Here is an 18,950-nt window from a genome sequence, read left to right on the forward strand (position 1 = left end):
AAATGCAACCTCAATGAAATTGAAGTAGTGAAAAGATTTTGTCTTACGTATTGTGACGTACATATTGAAAAAGAATAAATATAGGGTGGAACTTGGTTCTATCAATTAGTTGTTGATGAATGGAGGCAAATCTAAATGTGAGATTGCAGTCAAATGTAATGAAGGGGCGGGGTTTAAGCGGAGTAAATGATTGAAGTAGTACACCAGAGGCAAGTCTGTCATTTCATCAGAAGATCGAGTTATGACAATGACAATTTGATTAAGGTCAAAGGTTTTTTACGAGGTAAAAAAAAAATGCGAGGATGAATTTTTGACTAATAACATGCATTTAGAAAATATATAGGGTGAATTTCCATTACATGCCAACTTTAAGAGTACTAAAAGAACCATTAAACAGAAGAATTAAGGATCTGGAAGTATTAAAATGAACCTAAATCATTAAATTCTCTGCGAGTCCCATCATTAAACACTAAAATGTTCCCACTAGCTCTCTCATTGATATTCAGAAACCCCATTTTAGCAGCATTTCCTAGGTACACTTTTATCCAAAAACCAACTCAAACATCTCCGCCAACACCAGTCAAAAATACGCCACTCATTCACTGCAAACTCACCAGTCAACAAAGTTCAAGCACACACACCAGGCCATTTTCCTGTCTACTCGGTCTCCTGTGTGTCCTGGATGTGAATAGGTACTTCATTAATTTCATCTGTTCCAAGCTGAAGCCCAGAGAGCTGACTCCATCATTACACCAATAACTCCACACATTAATCTCCCTCCTAGACTGCTACAACTATACCCAAACACACACACTCCCATTCCTCTCTCCTCAATCTGAGGGCAGAAATATCACGACTCATCCTCTAAGTTTCACCCCGATCCATTACAAAATACCAGGCCTGTTTAAATGAGACCCCAGTAGAGGCTCAGTTCTACTGCAGGGGCGCCATCTTGGCTTGGGATGTCTGGGCTAAAGCCTCACGGTGTCCCAGAGCAGTGCTGTGTTGGCTCGACTCTGCTGTGGCAGTTTCCTGCAGCTCACGGAGGTCTGGGTTTTAGAATAGGCATGTGCTGCCCTGTAGAGCCAATTGCTCAGTCAGTCAGGCTAAACCCAAAGCGTTTAAATGAGAGCGAGATGAGAAGAACTGGGCGTTTTTGGCTGGAGACGAGGACAGGATATGCAGTTTAAAAAAGCATCACTTTGGAAGGTTTTGTAATGATAATTTAACATGTATGTTTATAGAGTTTGGAAAAACGGCAAGGGTTACTTTGTTTTTTTTGTTTTGTTTTTTAAATGCCACTTAAAACTCGTTATCATACATATAGAAGGTCTACTTTAAATGGTAAGTCACACAATTAAAAAAATATATATTTATAAAATAATGAAATTATTATTATATATATATTATATATATGTAAATAAAAAATATATATGATATTAACAATAAAAATAAATGTAAAAAATAAATAAATTAAACCTGCCAAATAATACAGAAAACAAACAAAATAATGGGCAAAAAAACCCGATTAATTCTTGTTTATTTGAATTTACAAACAAGTTAGAAAAACATATAAAAATAAAATATTAAAATATGATAATAATAAATATAAAAATAACAAAAAGTGAAAAAATTAAACCTGCCAAATAATGCTGAAAACAAACGAAAATTACAATCTTTTTTTTTTACGACAAAAAGATTTTTAAAATATGACTGAGACAATCCCGACAAAAAGAATTATCAAAAAATAAACCCAAGAACAAGGTGATTAGGACACTTTAACACCCCACAAGTGTTATTTCATCATAATGACTGCTCCTCCTTACTACTTGGTTACATGAACATTAAATATTGCTTTAATTTGAGAAATTATTTCATTATGTGACAAAAAAGAGACCATGGAGTGATACAAGAGACATGAAAATATAGCACAATGCCAGAAATTAGTTTTCAGGGTCATTGATTATACAAAAATATTTGTACAGTGAGAATCCAGCAAACAACCAATCCAGAATCAAGGATTCAATTAATCAGAATAAAGTGTGGATAATAAATAAATACAACTCTTAATGGATCTTTTGCTAGAGAGTGAAAGAACAAATGCACCAAACTCTCCTTAGTTGGTCAAAGAAATTATGGCATTACAAAATGGCCCAGTCCTAAAGAGAAGTCCAGAAGACCATTCCTCTTAGCCCATTTGGCCTCACATGTGTATTTTCCTCTCTAACATTTTTATTTGTATATTTAATAATCGCAACAAAAAAAAGCTTAGTGTGGTGAACCAGTCTTATAAGGTTACGGGGGCCAGAGAATCTCAAAACGGTCTCTATAATTCCATTCCTCACTCAGCGGGTCACGCTCAATTTTTCCCAATAGATTCGTGGCCAGCCAGATCACACGGTTCTCATCTTATCATCCTCCAAGACCGCTGCCAAATAATCACAAGTAAAATAACATTTATTTGTTTGTGCCGTTCTGGAGTCCAGAAGAACAATAATTCACTCTTGTTATAGATGGGTACTGAAATAATATACTTTTAAACTATTAATGAATCTCCTACCCCAACACACACAGGACTCTTTCTATGGTTGAAATGTATCAAAAAGAAAGAGGGAGTCCTGCACAGATTTTCAATTATCAAAAGGATTTACAACTTCGGTCTATCAGCAGAACAGAGGAGACCGAGTCAGATGGGGGACGTGGTGAAATAACTATTTAAAGACTGACGGATCATCAAGTGAAAGAAAAAAATGATTACGATCTATAAAACGGTTCCTTTATCCACACAATACTGCATCAAAACACATTCATATATGGGTGCCACAGGCCACAGGGAGGGAGGTGGGGGGTGCAGCTGGCTCTCTCTCATTAGCCGAGTGTTTGGATCAGAAGTAGCTCTTGTTACAGCAGTAAACTGCAGCCTTGAACTTTTAATAGAGCTCTGAAATCCAAGCAGCCTTTAAAATACACATTTCTGCATAACAGAAAGAGATTGAAAGAAAGACTGAGAAAACGAGGGCGACAGAGGCGGAGAAAGCACAAGGGAGGACTAAATGTACGAGGGACAGAAAGCTGAGAGCTTACTAAAAGAGATTTCAAAGATCTTAAACCACTTGAATACTCAATAGTCAAAAGTCCCAACGGCACATAATTTCGCATCAGCGATCCGCCCAGATGTGGCTCAGCAGTGGCCCTCGATAGAGAAGCCCTGTGGGTCAGAACCAAAGGTGAGGCCTTCACAAACCAGTTCTAATGAGGCAGAACTGGGAAAACAATTGTATTTATCATGATTGACAGTTTGACATGATTGACATGATACTGGAAAAGATGCTTGTTTCTTTCAGTTCACATACTGATATGCAAAAGTGCATTATTTAAAATCGATATTTATGTCTACAATAACATAAAATAAGTGGATTAGGTCACACAAGCTGGGTTATAATGTATGAGAAGTCAACAAGCCTGTTTAAGGGTGAAAAGCTGTATGTTAAATATTATTTATTTGAAATGGTGAAGCAGAAAAGCAGCGCAGCCATTTGTAACTTGAATGTGCGAGTCTTCCATTGTCATTCGCTTCTAGTTATTTTAGCTGTACATAAACAATCCGTTATGCATGCTTTAAATTGCAAACTGGTGTTTGTTATCATATTATTTGAATGTATTATCATAACCATCAAACACACTGGTTTGTAGCACAAAAATATTTACGGTTTACTGCGCTTTGTTTTTCTTCTAGTTATATAGCGGTTAATGAATTGGATGTCTTGCACATTCAAAGAAACAATAGCTTACTTCCGTTTTGCAAAAGTTATGGATAATGAGGTGCATAAACCAACAATATTTTAATAACTTCAACATGTACCCTTGGACTTTGATCTGAATTTGATATCTTGAGGTAATATGTATATTGCAAGGTTATAATGTATATGAAGACTGTCATTCACATTTCTGAAAATGTAAACAAAAAATGGGGCAATAATTGAGTGAAAATTGAGATGTATATAAAGTTTGACCAAATAACATGCTCCACTGAACAGTGTGTAAGTTTGTTTATTTGAGCTATTATGTATTTACGGGCCACAGAGAAAAAAATAGTTTATGAGCAGAACTCATTTGATACATTTTTATAGCTCTAACTTAGCACATCTGAGTAAAACATATGTAGACCTACGTAAATACCAGAAACTGCATCTTGCAAATTCAGTTAAAATTCTTCAGCTTAATTTGAAACTGTCCAAACAAGTAGGATTTTAAAGCCTCCCAATTTCACTGACATATCCGAGTTAAACTGGAGCGCCACAGGGCTAACACATGGGAAAAGACACACAAATATATATACATTCATTCCCTCAGGCAGACTCAGCACCCCCTCTCCCCTGCTGAAGTCTCTAATCATGTCCAGGAACACGAAAGACAAGCATCAAAACGCATTTTCCCAGGGTTCACAGCAAGCGAGACCCACCACTGCCAATCAATGAGAGAGAGGTCAGGTGGACATAGGTGTCACATGACATCACAGACAGGTGGACTATGCAGGTGATCTCTGATGAAAATTAAATGACTGAAACCATTTGTTGGTGAACTGATGTGGCTCAGTTGTATTATAAAGGACGGAAATAGAAACCAGTGTATCAAATATAACAGCAAAACGAATGCAATGCCATAAAAGCAAATTTAAATATTAAATTCGTTAAATGGAAAATATTCACAATGACAGACACTGAGATCATTTCATTTAACTCCACGTAGGCCACAGAGAGAGAGATAAAGAGTTTATGTTATTTTTCATTTCCTGGGAATTGGCCTTATTTCCACAGCTTGACTGCTGTGCTTCCGTACGCAACTTATCGGATCGCTTATCAGTCCGTTTGAAGAGCTCAGTGTCTCCAAACCCCACGCCTGCAACCCACGATCGCAGCTTGAACATTAAATATTCCTTCCTTCAACAGAATGGCTGCGTTCCAGAGTCAAAGCCTACATGGCTAAGCAAATAAAAGAAGCCATTGCATATATCTTGGCAAAGACACATCATCAGATAAACAATTTCAAAAAGCCAACATAGAACTATGCGCAACCCGAGACAATATCAACAAATACGTCCTGCGCATTTTCAGAGTGGGATTAGACAGAGGGCTTCATGGTTTAATACAAACAAACACAGTGGCCGTTCATGAATAGTAGTCTGCCTTTAATTCTCTCTAATATGTATAATAATAAGCTGAATATAACAATTATATATATATATATATATATATATATATATATATATATATATATATATATATATATATATATATATATACACACACACACACACACACACACTCGATGTCATATTAAAATATATCATTGGTCAACTGTCTGCTTTAGAAACACTGTAAAAAAAATTTTTTGTAAGGTAAATACTACTGAAAAAAAAAACAATGTACTTTACAAGAAAAAGTTAGTTCAGGCAAGAATTTAAAAAAACTAAGTAAATTCCATATCAGTACTTAATTCAAGCGAGTGGAAATGAAAGCGTAAATATCAACTCAATAAAATTAAGTAAAAATTACTCAACTTTTCTGATACTGGGGTTCCCATCATGCACTGGACCTTGCATAATTAATGAGGTTCATTTTTCACTGGTTTCCAGCTGTATTTACACTGTTTTATCATTGCTTTTGTTGTCAGGATTAGTAACTTGCCATTTTGTGACATTTCGAGTAAATTTTCTGCTCAAAATGACACATTCAAACACAAAAACGATCCATCAAATTTTACCGTCATTGTGTATTGTCTACCAAGTATTGAGGTCTTTGCATTCACATCATGCTTAACATCTGACATAATGAAATATTATTACTTAAATACTCTAAGTAAAACACATATTATGAATAACTGGTATAATTCAATAAAATTGTCTGAGTGAAATGTAATGCAAAGGAAATTTAAACTAAATTGATATTAATCAACCTTTTACTAGCCAAGTTAAAATTTTCAAGAAAAAAAAACAAGTTACTTATTTTCTTTGTTACTTTCACTTAACTAGGTTAAGTAAAGTTTACTTAATTCCCTAGTCTAAGTAATTTTAACTTAAAGATTTCTAATTAAAGCTACTGATAAATATGTTTAGGTTTTTACTTGGCAAATCTTTGTAAATTTACTAGCATTTTCTGAGTGGAAAAAGTTGCCTAGCTTTTTTCAAGTAAATCCTACTCCAAATTTTTTTCAGTGAATAAATCAGTAAATAAATATTGTAGCTATTAAAAATCAACATTTGTAAGTAATTTCAAATCTTTAAAAAAAAACAGCCAACAATGTCCATATGTTCAGTATCAAAAAAACTATTAAAAATATATTTACACACACAAACATGCATGTATTAAACTCACATTAAAATAACTTTTATTTTAAAAAAAAGAAAAGAAAAAAAAAGTCTGAACGGTTATGATATACTTGTTTCTGAAAAAGAATCATAAAAATGATGATGAAATGAATACCTGTTAAGAGATGCACTGATGTCACTGCTACTAAATATACTTTAAATATTTTTATTACTAAAATGACTACTAAAAATTGTTTAAAATATTTCTAACACTAACCAGGTCAGTCTAGATAAAAATATATTGACTTTTTATAGTTTAATAATGGTAATAATAATAAACACCACCAACGACAACAAATTATTATAATAATTTGACATTATTATTATGCATACATTTTCCTATATGGTGATATCACCACATTCTGACCGTTTACTATTTAAACATCTAAATCATACATACTTCAAATCAATTGAAACTTAAATTTCAAATAATATAGCGCTTTGACATTTTTCTAATTTCTAAATGTTTTATGTAACAAAATTACTGAAATCTACTGTCAAACGAGTCAAGCCAGTTTGTTGATCTGTGCTGCCCTCTGCTGGTCAGTTCTCAAGAAATAACATTATTTCAAAATCTATAAGAGTAAAATGGGCCACCTTTTAAAACAATTCGAACGATTCTAACTATTTGGAAATATACATATTGAAGTAAATTTGCGCCAACACAAAAGTTCTTCAGATATTGCTGTTGTTGTGACGTATAAAAAGCGACTACAACAACATTTCCCGAAATGCACTGTACAAGTTGCCATAGCGCCACGTTGGTTTACCAACAAATATGGCGCACAGCCCGTCTCGTGTCTTTGCTGCTGTTTCAGCGACAGCTGGTGATGTTTACCGAGACGAAAACGAATCGGTGTTCTATCAGGGACGCAAGCAAACACCTTTACACATTCAAAGTAACATAAGAGTGGTTCAGGTGACTGGCTGTGCGGAGATACCGTTTCCTCCGGACCGCGCGACTGTTTCCATCAGCGTCAAAAACAGTAAAGAAAATGTTAATGACGTTACTAACAGTGTTTCGCGAAGACTGGAATACGTAATACAGACTGCGAGGCAGCATGACGTTAAGGTACTAATTGATTAAAATTTGCGTATTTCTAAAAAAAATAAAAAAATAAAGAACAAGCAATTCCAGTATCTTCTTTTCAAACAGGAAGAAAACATCACTGTGGCCAAACAATTACAAAGAGAGGAGGAGCTCTTCCACATGCAAGCCGAGGTAAGATTGATAGAGGTGGCCTATCTTGTCATGTTATATGTTTGCTCTTTATTTATCTATTTTGTCTCTGCAGGTGCTTGTTGTGTTTTCAGACTTTGAGAAGATGCAGCATGCCCGCTCAGTTTTGATTGAAAAACTAGACAAAAGCGTGTGTGTTAGTGACCCTTACTACAGTCACAGTGCCGAAAGCCTCAATTTGTTAAGGTGAACAATGTCAGTCTTCATGTAAAGCTCCACTGTAAGCCTGAACATCCATCTGCCATCTAAAATTAATTCATATGTATGTTTGTAATGATTTGTATGCAGACGGCGAGTATGTTTGGAAGCAGTGGACAACGCTCGACTAAAAGCCAGCGAGGCATGTGGCATTCTGGGACAAGCTCTGGGACGCCCGCTGCTTGTACGCGAGGAGGAATCACGAGAGTGGACCAGCGGCCAGCATGAAGTCACTGGCTCTCCTCTAACACTACATCAGAGGACTGGGCTTACATTAGTCTCTGTATCTTCACGTGTGTTTGTGACCTTTGAATTGCGACCAAAGGATAGCAACAGGAGGACATTTTGAAGTTTTTCTTTAGCAATAATAAAATCATATGTTTTTTTTCACAAGTATCTGCTGACTAAACCTGTTAACACAGTTCTATGAAGTGAGTACCATAGAGGACCACCAATATTCATAAAAGGGCCTAAAATAAAGATACCACATTTTCCTAATGATGATCCAATCCAGAGTATATTGAATAGCACTGTGTGCAACTTAAAAGGTAATGCTAAAGACTTTGTCCAAAACAATTCATTGAGCAGGACTCAAGCATACTGCTAAAATCATATTTGCATGTTAGAAAACACTGTTGACATCTGAGAGTCTAATAAATGAGTTAGATGAGCCTGTGTTTGAATAGGGAATACATACTCGTATAATGATGCATGTACCCATCTTGCACGCATAACGGATGTCATATTTGTTTGGTTTCTAAAAATTGTTCTCATATTTCTAAAAACAAAAATTAGAGGTTTATAAGACTTCTGTTAATTATAGTGCCAAACACTATGTAATTATAACTATATAACCAAGACCGGTCAGACTTCTTTCATTAATCAGAATATGGTAGCCTACTCTTCTGTGATGCTTGAAGTTAACTCTCTTCATATTCTCTTGGTGATTCTATGGCCATATCTTTTCATACAATGAGGCTGACCATGAATTTTCTTGGCAATGATTTTTCGGGCTAAGTAGACTCGGGACTCACACACATTCACACCTACGGACAATTTAGCGTCTCCAATTCACCTATGCTGCATGTTTTTGGATTGTGGGGAAAACCAGAGCACCAGGTGAAAACCAACACAGACTCAGGGAGAACAAGCAAACTCAACACAGAAAGAAATATGAAGGAAAGTGTTTACCACCTGTGATCTGCCCTGGTAATAGATCAGATTGACTGAATAATAAACCCAGTTGGTGAATTCGTTAAGCCTAAATTGTGCACAGCTTGTATACTTGTTGGACGTTTCATAAAAACGCAAAAATATGTATTAAACCACATTGATTTAGGGCGTCATAATCACAAACCTTTGCTTGGGCGACAAACAGTGAGATATTGACAACCACCTGCTCTTAAAGGGACATTGTGTAGGAATTTCTCCCATCTAGCGGTGAAATTGTATTTTGCATTCAAACTAATTGTGCTCTCCAGCGCCTCGCTTTTTCAAATGCGTGTTGCATCTACGGTAGCTGTTATGTACCAAAAAGCTATGACAGGATGTCTTCTAATAGCACTTCGACGAGTTTTCCTTCGGGTGAACAGCTTTGTTATTTCAAACAAACTGCAACTTGACACAACGAACAAACGTGCACCCTTTTAAACTTGCCGGGGCAGTGACAAGCGCATCTCACTGCTCTTCTCCTCCGTTTCTGCAGCTGTCATTTACGTGACGCTGGCTCTGAACGAAAATGCGTTGTGGAAACGCCTTGGCCTAGTACTTTTTGACCCTCTCTGCTATTATAGTTTTTCAAGATGGCGGAACGACATGGAAGCCTCCGTGGACCTACCCATCACATAAGATAATAAATTCTTCGTTTACGAGGATAAGTCAGATAATTGGCAGAGGTATTTATACACCATTGAGGACATATTTATGAATAAAAATATTGATTTTAGATAATAAAATACCTAAAAAACTACACATAGTCCCTTTAATGAACATTTTAACAAGCGTTTGAGAACAACACTACTCTTAAGACTGCTATTTCTGATCCATCACTCCAAAAACATCTTACTTGAAGAAAAAAGACGCCACATACCTGCACCTGCCGAGCACGTGACGATCGCCGGATCTTCCTGCGTCTCCTTTACCTTATCATTTGCTTTAGTTAGAAAATATCTCGATGTATTATTATTATTATTGTGTTTTAGAGGAGCACTGTCTAAACACACTCTACTCGGTGGCTCCCAAAGTATTATGGGAATTAGGCCTACACATAGACTGACAGACAACATAAAAGGACAACATTTCGAGGAGGCATATTTTAAATAAATTAAACTTTAATAATATATAAGGGTTGTATTTATGGCTTTACTTTGAACACTGTTTATTACATTTTCAATACTGTTTTACACAACAAATCCTTATTTTTTGTTCATCTAAATAAATAAGCTATATCATATTGACATCTAAATTCATTCATATCCTGGAACCCATTTGACTCAGATCAACATGCATGCATTTTGATCCAATGGCATATTATAAAAACATTTAATAGTCTATCATTTCGCTGACATCAAAAATAGTTCTGCTCATAACTTTACATATCCCTTGCAAAATCTTTTAAGACCTTTATATTTTAAAAAATATAAAAGCGACAATAAAATTGCATTTAGGTTTTTTTTAGCTCTTCAGTTTAATAACTACAATTGCTCAGTGTAAATGCATATGGGGTATGTAAACAAGATATACTATCTCTCAAATTTACTTGCCTCCTTTTTTTCATTGCTTTAAAAGAAGAATCAATACTGTCAGTGAAGAGTAGCAGGCATCATGTCTGTGATTCCAAGTGTTTTTACAACATCTTGGTTTTTTACCTCTTCAGTCGTGAGGGTAGATTTCTTGCAACCATTCCTCCATAACAAACTTTTCCCCATCGAATTGGGAAAAATAGTGCTCTAGAGTAGGAATGTCCGGCTGTGGCAAAAGACAGACACAAACACTGATTAAGATTAAGACCAATTAAGTCCAATAACCTAAACAACCTAGAAGACAAGGTGAACACAAGAGTTAAAAATAGGGAGGAAAAACGTAAAGGATTTCTCTGCACCTCAAAGCCTTGAAAGAGCTTCAAGTTATTCTGGGGAATGTATCCGATCATTAGTGATGAGGAATCAGGACCACTGAACAGAATTCTGTAATGAGGAGTGTCCTTGGCTCTCTCCAGCTACACACAAATACACATTTTTAACGGACTACTGTTATATTTCTGTGGTTTCAGGTTATGACATTGTTGTTTTACAAACCTCTGAGTCTGAGAATTTCTTTCTCTTGATCCACTCTGGCGGGGCTCGGAGTCCTGCATCCCAGCCCACTATCACCCCAACCATTTTATTCTGTGTCTCCAAGATAACTTGACCCACACGGTGCAGCACGTATGCAGGCCTGGGGCTTCGCACCTCCCTTGAGACTGATGACATATAAACACATGTTCTGTTACTTCTATTTTTCTATCAAACAAGCTTTAAATACCAGATTAAATGACTGCTGTGAGATTATTCATAGAAATGACATGTAGGCCTACCTCCAAAGTACCCTTGCTCATTATCATGCATCAACAGATCGATTGCGAGCGCTTCTTCCAGAGTTGGGTACTGTTCCTCCTCTTCTCCGAAGGACCTGTAAAGTGACACAACATCCCACCTCAGCATTTGAGTGATTAAGAATGACTTTAAAAAAAGAAAAGAAAGAAATTGCGTAAATTTACGGTAGTTTAGGAATCCAGGTATTTAGCCAGTCGACCCAAGCAGTCGAGTTCAAGTAAGATCCTCTCATAGAGTCCCATGTGTCAAGGATGCTGAATATGGGATATGGAAAGGAATATTTCAAAGAGTGACAGTAGATCTAAAAGCTTAAGCTTTAATGCTTGAAATTTCTTTTGTAGACAAATATTAATTTGTAAGAATTTCTCTTCAAATTTCTCTTCTTTTGTAGTTAAAATTAATTTGTCACTCTGCATGACCATTTAAGTAAACTGGAAAAGAAGCTAAAAGTTGATTTAAAAATAGTCAAAAACTTAAAATAATTGGTAACCACCTGTCATGTGTCTGTATCTGTCACCTGGCAGTTGACCATGTCCATAATATATATATATATATATATATTTTAATTAAGATTTTAGGTTAAAATCTACATGATTGTAGGCTACTCTAACGTTTAAAAGTTTGGGGTTGGTAAGATGTTTAAATGTTTTCGACATAAAATAGCCTATTAAAAACAGTACAAATGAAATATTATTGCAATTTAAAATAACTGTTTTCTATTTTAAAATCTAATTTATTTCTGTGATGGTAAAGCTGAATTTTCAGCATCATCACTCAGTTACTATTCAGTGTCACATGATCCTTCAGAAATCATCCTATAATATGCTGATTCGGTTCTCAAGAAACATTTCTTATTATTAGTTCTTATAGAATATAACGTTTTTTGTAAAAGTCTTTACTATTACTTTTTGGTCAGATTTTTTGCATCGTTGCTGAATAAAAGTAGGCTATTCATTTAAACACACACACATATATTTCTCAAACGTACTGTCACTTAGTGTTTGCGTGATGCGTGTTTACCTCTGCGTGGCGATGTGTCGTTGTGCCGCGCTTCCGCTCGTCCACCTGGAGATGAGATACTGCGCAGGTAAAGCTGACAGCAGCAGCGTCAGCTGCAAGATCACACCTGACGTGATTTGAGGCATCGCTGTACAATATGACAGAGATTTCACATCACTACATGAGCACAGTTTGTGACTGTTGTAGTTTTAAAAGTATAAAATAGGCCTGTATGTGTACACTAAATTTATTTTCCAATAGGCTTCAAAACATTGACCAGTTAAAAGTACCTTACCTTATGCAAGAACTTCAGTGAATAAGCACTGAATTCAACTCACTATTGTCAGAGATAAGATACTATTTGTATTTTTAACTTGATAAGAGGAAGAGCTCGCCGAAACTCTTTCCTTGTTATGCGTTGTGTAAGCACTGTCTTGAAAACTGAATATTAAATTTACATGCCGGCAGTTTCGGTTTGACACCTGCGCCTCAAAGTTGAACATTAGTACTATCAGACAGTGCGCGTCCAATAGCGGTTGCCCACGAGAGGAGGTGTGTGTACAAGTCTCGCGCCGCCACGTCAGGAAAGAACGCCTCGCGCGCATGTTTGCTTTTGTAAGCCAAATATCCTGAATCATAACGCACATTTTTCAAAACTGTAAACACCGTTTGTAGTAGACATTCACATTCACAAGTCTGGTTTGTAGCATAGCCCTAGGTAATTTGGTCAAATTTATTTTGTAGTCATAGTTCTGAGAAATGTGTTATTTTAAGTTTATTTAGCAGTTAAGTTTTTCTTAAGATTTGATATAAATGTATTTAATATTAATGTACTTAATATAAAAAAACAGAAATATTCATATGTATATCAATGCATTCTTAAAAAAAAAATTAAGACAGCCTGTTTTTTTAAATAAATTTTTTTAAATGATATTTCATATTTATACCAGTTTTATCTTAAAATATACTTTTAAATATACATTGTATCATTGGCCTCATACATTTTCCTAGCAGTGAAAAATTAGTGGTTTATTTCACGCGCAGTTCCAAATAATTCACGATAGAGGGCGCGGATCTCCATGAAATGGTTTATCATCAACCATTCAATGATTTAAATTTTGTTTATTTTTAGTTCTCATAATTTAGGAATGGTTATATAATATCAATCAGATAAATGTAAGGCACCAGTTCTATTAATATATTATATTTCACTCCACACAATACAGCCTATATAGCTGAAGAAACATTGTAGGGCCAAGTTCTAAATTCACAACAGAAATTCCACGGTTTTTTTTATTTAGTTTTTTTAGTTTTTTAAAGATTTTATTAATATCTATGGCTTTCTCAGGCCTGGAAATCACAATTATAAATTTTGCCTGGTACTTCCAGGTTTCCCATGACCAGATTAAAGCCAAACAACATGTGAAAGAATGAAAGAGCAAGAGAGTTTGTGGAAACAAATGTTTATTTCCTTAAAATATCAGTATGAACTAATGTGACAGCAGTACACCCTACACATACATTCTATTTAACGTCTTTATTTACACTTTTTCCTTTATATAAAAGTATACAAACTAACATAGAAAGACCTCTCAGTCTGAGGATATAAGACCGGAGAGGGGAAAAAAAGACCCTGACCCCACAAACATGACTGTACCTTCAGATTTAAAAGACCAGAGAATATACTAACATGCATCCATCTTTGATCTCCCCTCTAAAACCAGTCACCGATGTCACTTCCTGTGCAGTATGGTGGTAGTAATAGAGGGGTCGTGAGTCAGATATAATACAGTTTTCATGTAGCAACAGATTATAAACACCAGCTCAATAAAACATGGGGCTTGTACATTAACACAAATACAGAAATGGACTCAGACATATGTCAACTGCATATAAAACAGCCACTTAACCAAACATTCTCATACATAAACTTCCACAACTAAACACATTCAAAGGCTTTGGTTCATCAAACCAGTTTTAAAGCTATGGGCTGGATTAGCTCTGTCGTAATGGATGACCCAGACCACAACTGCTGAGAGTATGCAAGAACCTACAAAATCACATGGCAACAACCAGACTGAACGCCTCCCTTATAAAGGACACTACGCTGCATATGTGAGTCCGGACATTAAGGTGGGATACACTACCTTAATTGTTCAGTTGTACATCACACAGACATGTACGTTCATACACACAAAAAGTCAAGGCACATTCAAAAACACAGAATATGACATGCACACTGCCTCTTGTGTGATTCGCTGCCCTGTGGTATCAACTGAGTCGATGCATCAGAATGGGAAATATCAAACACAGTGTTTCAATGTGATCAGGCAAAAACAAATGCTAATGAAATGAGCAGTTCCCCAGTAATTCAATGAGTTTACCTAATACAGAAACAGAGGCCTGCTCTCCGGGATAGATTAAACTACAGGTAGAGTGTTGAAAAGGTGAGGCAATGGACGTCGCTACACACATATTAATAACTCTGTCAATAGTGGTTTGTAAGTGTGCCGACAAAAGTATTAGGACACTTGAGAAACATCTAAAAATGGATTAATGTCATTGCATTAAATATCAAATTGTCAAACTAAGTGTCATCTATTTTAAAGAAAGCAAATGTTTAAGCAAAATATGTGGACACTTTCTGGTTGTTTAACATGTTGGTAAATAATGACTGCGCTAAAATGATTGGTAAATAATCTGCTAAAGCACCTTTAGAGTGACCTTGAGGGGAATATCCACTAAAAAATCTCCACAAATTAGGGCTGTCGTTTGGATTAAAGAAGAAGTGTAATTTTATTCAAATTAATTTAATCACATGATTTTCTAATGAATTAATCAAAGTAGTCACAAATAACTGTGCACTGTATTCTTCGAGTAAATGCAGCCTTGGTGAGCATAAATGACTTCTTTTAAACACATGGACTTTAGAACAGTATTGTATATTATTTGTTGAGAAAAGCCTCCAAATGAAGGTGTTGCTTGTTTAAGACACTATCATATTAAAATTAGTTAAACTGAAAATGTTTGCATTTATTTTTTAAATGTTTTAAAAATTCATAATTAATTCAGAATTATTCATCATTAATATAATTAATCATTACAAATTTGCATAATACATTGTTAGCCATAGTTTCAAAGATTGCTAAGAAAACTGAAGTTAGTTCTGAAAAGCTCTACCATCATTTGTTTGCAGATGCCCCCTGATTTGATATTTCATTCTCTAATGCAATGACATTCAGACCTTTTAAAACTGTGGCTTAAGTGCTTAAACACTTTTTGTGGTCACTGTATTTATAAGTCTTGGTTCTAGTTAGGAATCACAGTGCATTCTGGGAGCCGATAAAACAGGCAAGGAGTGATGTCACTATCTATGTCACTGACACTGACACACACACACACACACACACACAGTGGTCATGTGGAGATGTGCTGCTCACTAATCTCTATCCCAACAACAGATCAATAACACACGTTTGTACTGAATAAATCAATACGCCAAAGCATCAAACACTCACACACACACACACACACACAAATTGGGGAGTACAAAGGAGCCATAATGTATTGAAAGTATGAAAAGGCACAAGGTATTGCTAATTATATAAAAACATGCGTGAATTACCACTGCCACTGATCTTGACTTGCAGAGAAAGACGTTAAAAAGACAACACGGGAAATTTATGAGGTCCTTCCCTGCACTCCACTACAGCTTTACAGCCACTTACACAATGATCTGTTAAAAATAGATTTTTTTGAACAAGTGTTTGATTTGTTGCCCTTAGCAACAACTGTGTAAAAACAATGCATAAAATTAACAGTTTAAAGAAACAAGACAGAGTAAAAGCTCAAGTTAAATCACACTCTCACTCTTCTCACACACACACACACACACACACACACACACACACACACACACACACACACACACACACACACACACACACACACACACACACACACACACACACACACACACACACACACACACACACACACACACACACACACACACAACAACAACCCTCACATAAGTGCTTTCTTGAGAGATGAAATCAGGTATTTGGATTCATAAGACTGTGAAAGTACCTTTCTTCACTGGCATTCAAATATAGTGCATATGAAAATCAGTATTTAACTGCATTTGTGATTTTTCTGTGGAAGAAAATGTTAAAGTTGGGGGATGTCAAGGGGATGTGACTCTTTAAGTCACCAAAAGAGTCAAAGATTCAAAACGTAATAATCAATTTAGAGAATGAAAGATTCAGATAATCATGACAGTCTGATAGCAGCAGGAATGGTTCCCCCTCCCCAGTGGGGTGAGGATAAGGGGTTATGTCTCATAGGACATGCAAAGTTGGCATTGTTACCAGCCAATAAGGTTGGCTTTGGCCTTCTCGGTGAGCTTGCGGACTCTCCCCTTGCTTGATGTGCCGAAAGTAATGGAGGCATCCTCAAACAAAAGCTGTCTTTGCTCTTCCTCAGAGTCTTCTTCGTTATAGAAAGCTGTCCTTCGGCCCTGGTTACGCGTTCTCATCTGACCTTTCGAGCCCCCATCCTCTCCCATATAAATGTCAGGCTCCTCCCTCAGGGTGGGGCCTGATGTAGGGGGCGTGGTCTCTTCTGTGCCACGCCGACTGCTCCTTCTGAGGGTTTTGGGGCTTGAAGGAGGTGGAGTATCTGTCGATCTGGTGATTCGTGGTCTGCCTCGTCGTTTCGGACTCTCTGGAGTCACTGCCCCTGAATCTGAATGACTACTGTCCTGGGCTGTAGAAGAAGCCCCGCCCTCATCACCAGTAGACAGAAGAAGCTCCTCCTCTTGGTCGGAGTCTCTTCTAAGGGACTCCAGGTCTTTCTTGCTTTTCCTCCCTCTCTTTTTCCCAGAGGCCTGGGGCAATGGGGGTGGCGGTACCACTACTGGCGTCTGTATTTGTGCGTCTGATCTGGGTCTGCCCCGACCTCTTCGTACCACTCCCACAGTCACTTGACTATGACCATTCAAATGCAAACTGTCCTTAGGCGGAGAGTTGTGATGCACTGGACCTAAGAGAGAAGAAGGATATAAGTACATATCACACATTTACATATATTAATTTAATATATGCACCCTGGGAATCAATCCCATGACCCATAAGATCCAAAGATTTCCAATGACTTCACATGGCTGTGATGTTCATTTGTTAAATAACTTTTGACTAATTTTATTATACTTTTAGCTATAATTAAAGAGCTACGAGCTACGGCGAGGGCGGCACGTCTTGGAGTCTTATGTCTCTAATGTGCGAATTACGCCGCTCTCGTCGGTGGCGGTGTGATCTTAACACATTTTATCAAATTTAAATCTGCAAAATTCCATAGATTTGACATCAGTGCAGGAAATAAAAAAAATATAATATGTGTGTGTATATATTAAAAAATGATTTCAGAAAAAAAGTTTAAATCAGCTAAAGTATTCTCAGTTCAGTGTAACACATTTTACCATGTATAAATCCACAGATGTTATATATATATATATATATATATATATATATATATATATGTGTGTGTGTTTGTGTGTAATAACATAAAATAATTTCAGAAAAAATGAAATACACAGCAAAAACAACCAATGTTTTCCCAAATCATTGCAGAAAATGAAAGAAAAAAAGGTTTAAATGCATTCATTCATTCATAATTTAAAAAAAAAATAAAAATAAGTGCAGAATTAAAAAAAGGTATTTCAGGTATATCAGGTAGTTTTAAGAACTTATTTACTGGAACTAGCCACCAGGGTGGTTCCCCGTAAACTAAATGTTTCCCTAGTAGGGCCATTTTTCTGGTTGCATTCGTATCATCAGTAGGAACTCTGAAGTGACAAAAGCTGGCCGACAGCACAGCATTCAACAACTGGAGAACGGAGGACTCCGTGATCAGAACTGTGTTTTTGTTGTGTGTCGTGGGTTTGGTGATAACGAAGGTGGAACGTAGACATAGTTTTGCGATTGAAAGAGCAAAAAGGAGGGCTAAGAGACGAAATCTCCTACTACAACGTAATCTTAATCTACAACTTAAACCTCGAAATCTGGGTGTAAATATTGACAGCTCTTTAAAAGTGGACAAACAGATAAACTCTAATGTAAAGTCAAGTTTCTTTCACTTACGCAATCTAGCAAAGATGAAATCATGCTTGACATTTAAAGGCCTTGAAACCGCGATCCACGCTTTGATAACATACAGACTTGTCTATGGTAATGCGTTATATACGGGAATTAGTCAGTCATCTATTTCTTGTTTACAAAAAGTTCAAAATTCAGCTGCTAGACTTTTAAGGGGGATATAAAAACGTGAATACATTACTCCTACCCTGATCTCCTTGCACTGGCTTCTGGTTTATTATAGGATTGATTTTAAACTTCTGTTATTGGTGTACAAATCCCTGCATGGACTCGCACCGGCCTCTGTCAGATCTTTAATTGAGTCCGACTGGACGAAGTTTGAGATCCGCGACTCAGAAGCTACTCAAAATACCCAGGACACATTAATCAAAAAGGAAATTGCGCCTTTGCTGTAGCAG

The 18,950-nt window shown here is 36.3% G+C and overlaps 3 protein-coding genes across 6 annotated transcripts in view; 1 reads left to right on the top strand and 2 right to left on the bottom strand.

The window, feature by feature from the left end:
* Positions 1-2,339: 2,339 nt before the first annotated feature.
* On the bottom strand, positions 2,340-12,907 carry LOC143725993 (uncharacterized). Of its 2 annotated transcripts, XM_077218948.1 has the most exons (8): positions 12,693-12,819; positions 12,419-12,545; positions 11,563-11,652; positions 11,380-11,474; positions 11,102-11,265; positions 10,906-11,022; positions 10,673-10,772; positions 2,340-2,428 (listed from the first exon to the last, which is right to left on the bottom strand). In XM_077218948.1, the coding sequence occupies exons 2-7, from the start codon at positions 12,541-12,543 to the stop codon at positions 10,677-10,679; spliced, it is 687 nt and encodes a 228-aa protein (XP_077075063.1). In that variant the 5' UTR covers positions 12,544-12,545; positions 12,693-12,819; the 3' UTR covers positions 2,340-2,428; positions 10,673-10,676. The 2 variants fall into 2 exon arrangements, with proteins under 2 accessions (XP_077075063.1, XP_077075062.1); XM_077218947.1 differs by lacking the exon at positions 2,340-2,428 and having other exon boundaries at positions 10,118-10,772; positions 12,693-12,907.
* irak1bp1 (interleukin-1 receptor-associated kinase 1 binding protein 1) lies at positions 7,117-8,710 on the top strand. The gene is made up of 4 exons (XM_077218959.1): positions 7,117-7,439; positions 7,524-7,589; positions 7,663-7,793; positions 7,896-8,710. The coding sequence occupies exons 1-4, from the start codon at positions 7,146-7,148 to the stop codon at positions 8,152-8,154; spliced, it is 750 nt and encodes a 249-aa protein (XP_077075074.1). The 5' UTR covers positions 7,117-7,145; the 3' UTR covers positions 8,155-8,710.
* Positions 12,908-13,844: 937 nt separating the features above from the next.
* phip (PHIP subunit of CUL4-Ring ligase complex) overlaps positions 13,845-18,950 on the bottom strand; it is a 52,064-nt gene continuing 46,958 nt past the window's right edge. For all 3 annotated transcript variants that reach the window (XM_077217925.1, XM_077217924.1, XM_077217926.1), the window contains exon 39: positions 13,845-17,440. In XM_077217925.1, coding sequence (XP_077074040.1) covers positions 16,764-17,440 — 677 coding nt within the window. In that variant the 3' untranslated portion in view covers positions 13,845-16,763. The remainder of the gene's footprint in view (positions 17,441-18,950) is intronic.

This window comes from Siphateles boraxobius, unplaced genomic scaffold (genome assembly GCF_051911475.1).
Source record: "Siphateles boraxobius isolate OS27281-9 unplaced genomic scaffold, OSU_SipBor_1 77, whole genome shotgun sequence".
Taxonomy (NCBI): Eukaryota; Metazoa; Chordata; class Actinopteri; order Cypriniformes; family Leuciscidae; genus Siphateles; species Siphateles boraxobius.

What these genes read in the sequence shown, in the direction of transcription:
- LOC143725993 (XM_077218948.1), bottom strand. Translation starts at nt 12,543, where the DNA reads ATGCCTCAAATCACGTCAGGTGTGATCTTGCAGCTGACGCTGCTGCTG. An exon ending in ACCTGGATTCCTAAACTACC is followed by an intron (nt 11,475 to 11,562) that starts GTAAATTTACGC and finishes GTCACTTTACAG; the next exon opens with GTCCTTCGGAGAAGAGGAGG. An exon ending in TGAGCAAGGGTACTTTGGAG is followed by an intron (nt 11,266 to 11,379) that starts GTAGGCCTACAT and finishes ATATGTCATCAG; the next exon opens with TCTCAAGGGAGGTGCGAAGC.
- irak1bp1 (XM_077218959.1), top strand. Translation starts at nt 7,146, where the DNA reads ATGGCGCACAGCCCGTCTCGTGTCTTTGCTGCTGTTTCAGCGACAGCT. An exon ending in CGAGGCAGCATGACGTTAAG is followed by an intron (nt 7,440 to 7,523) that starts GTACTAATTGAT and finishes CTTTTCAAACAG; the next exon opens with GAAGAAAACATCACTGTGGC. An exon ending in TCTTCCACATGCAAGCCGAG is followed by an intron (nt 7,590 to 7,662) that starts GTAAGATTGATA and finishes TTGTCTCTGCAG; the next exon opens with GTGCTTGTTGTGTTTTCAGA.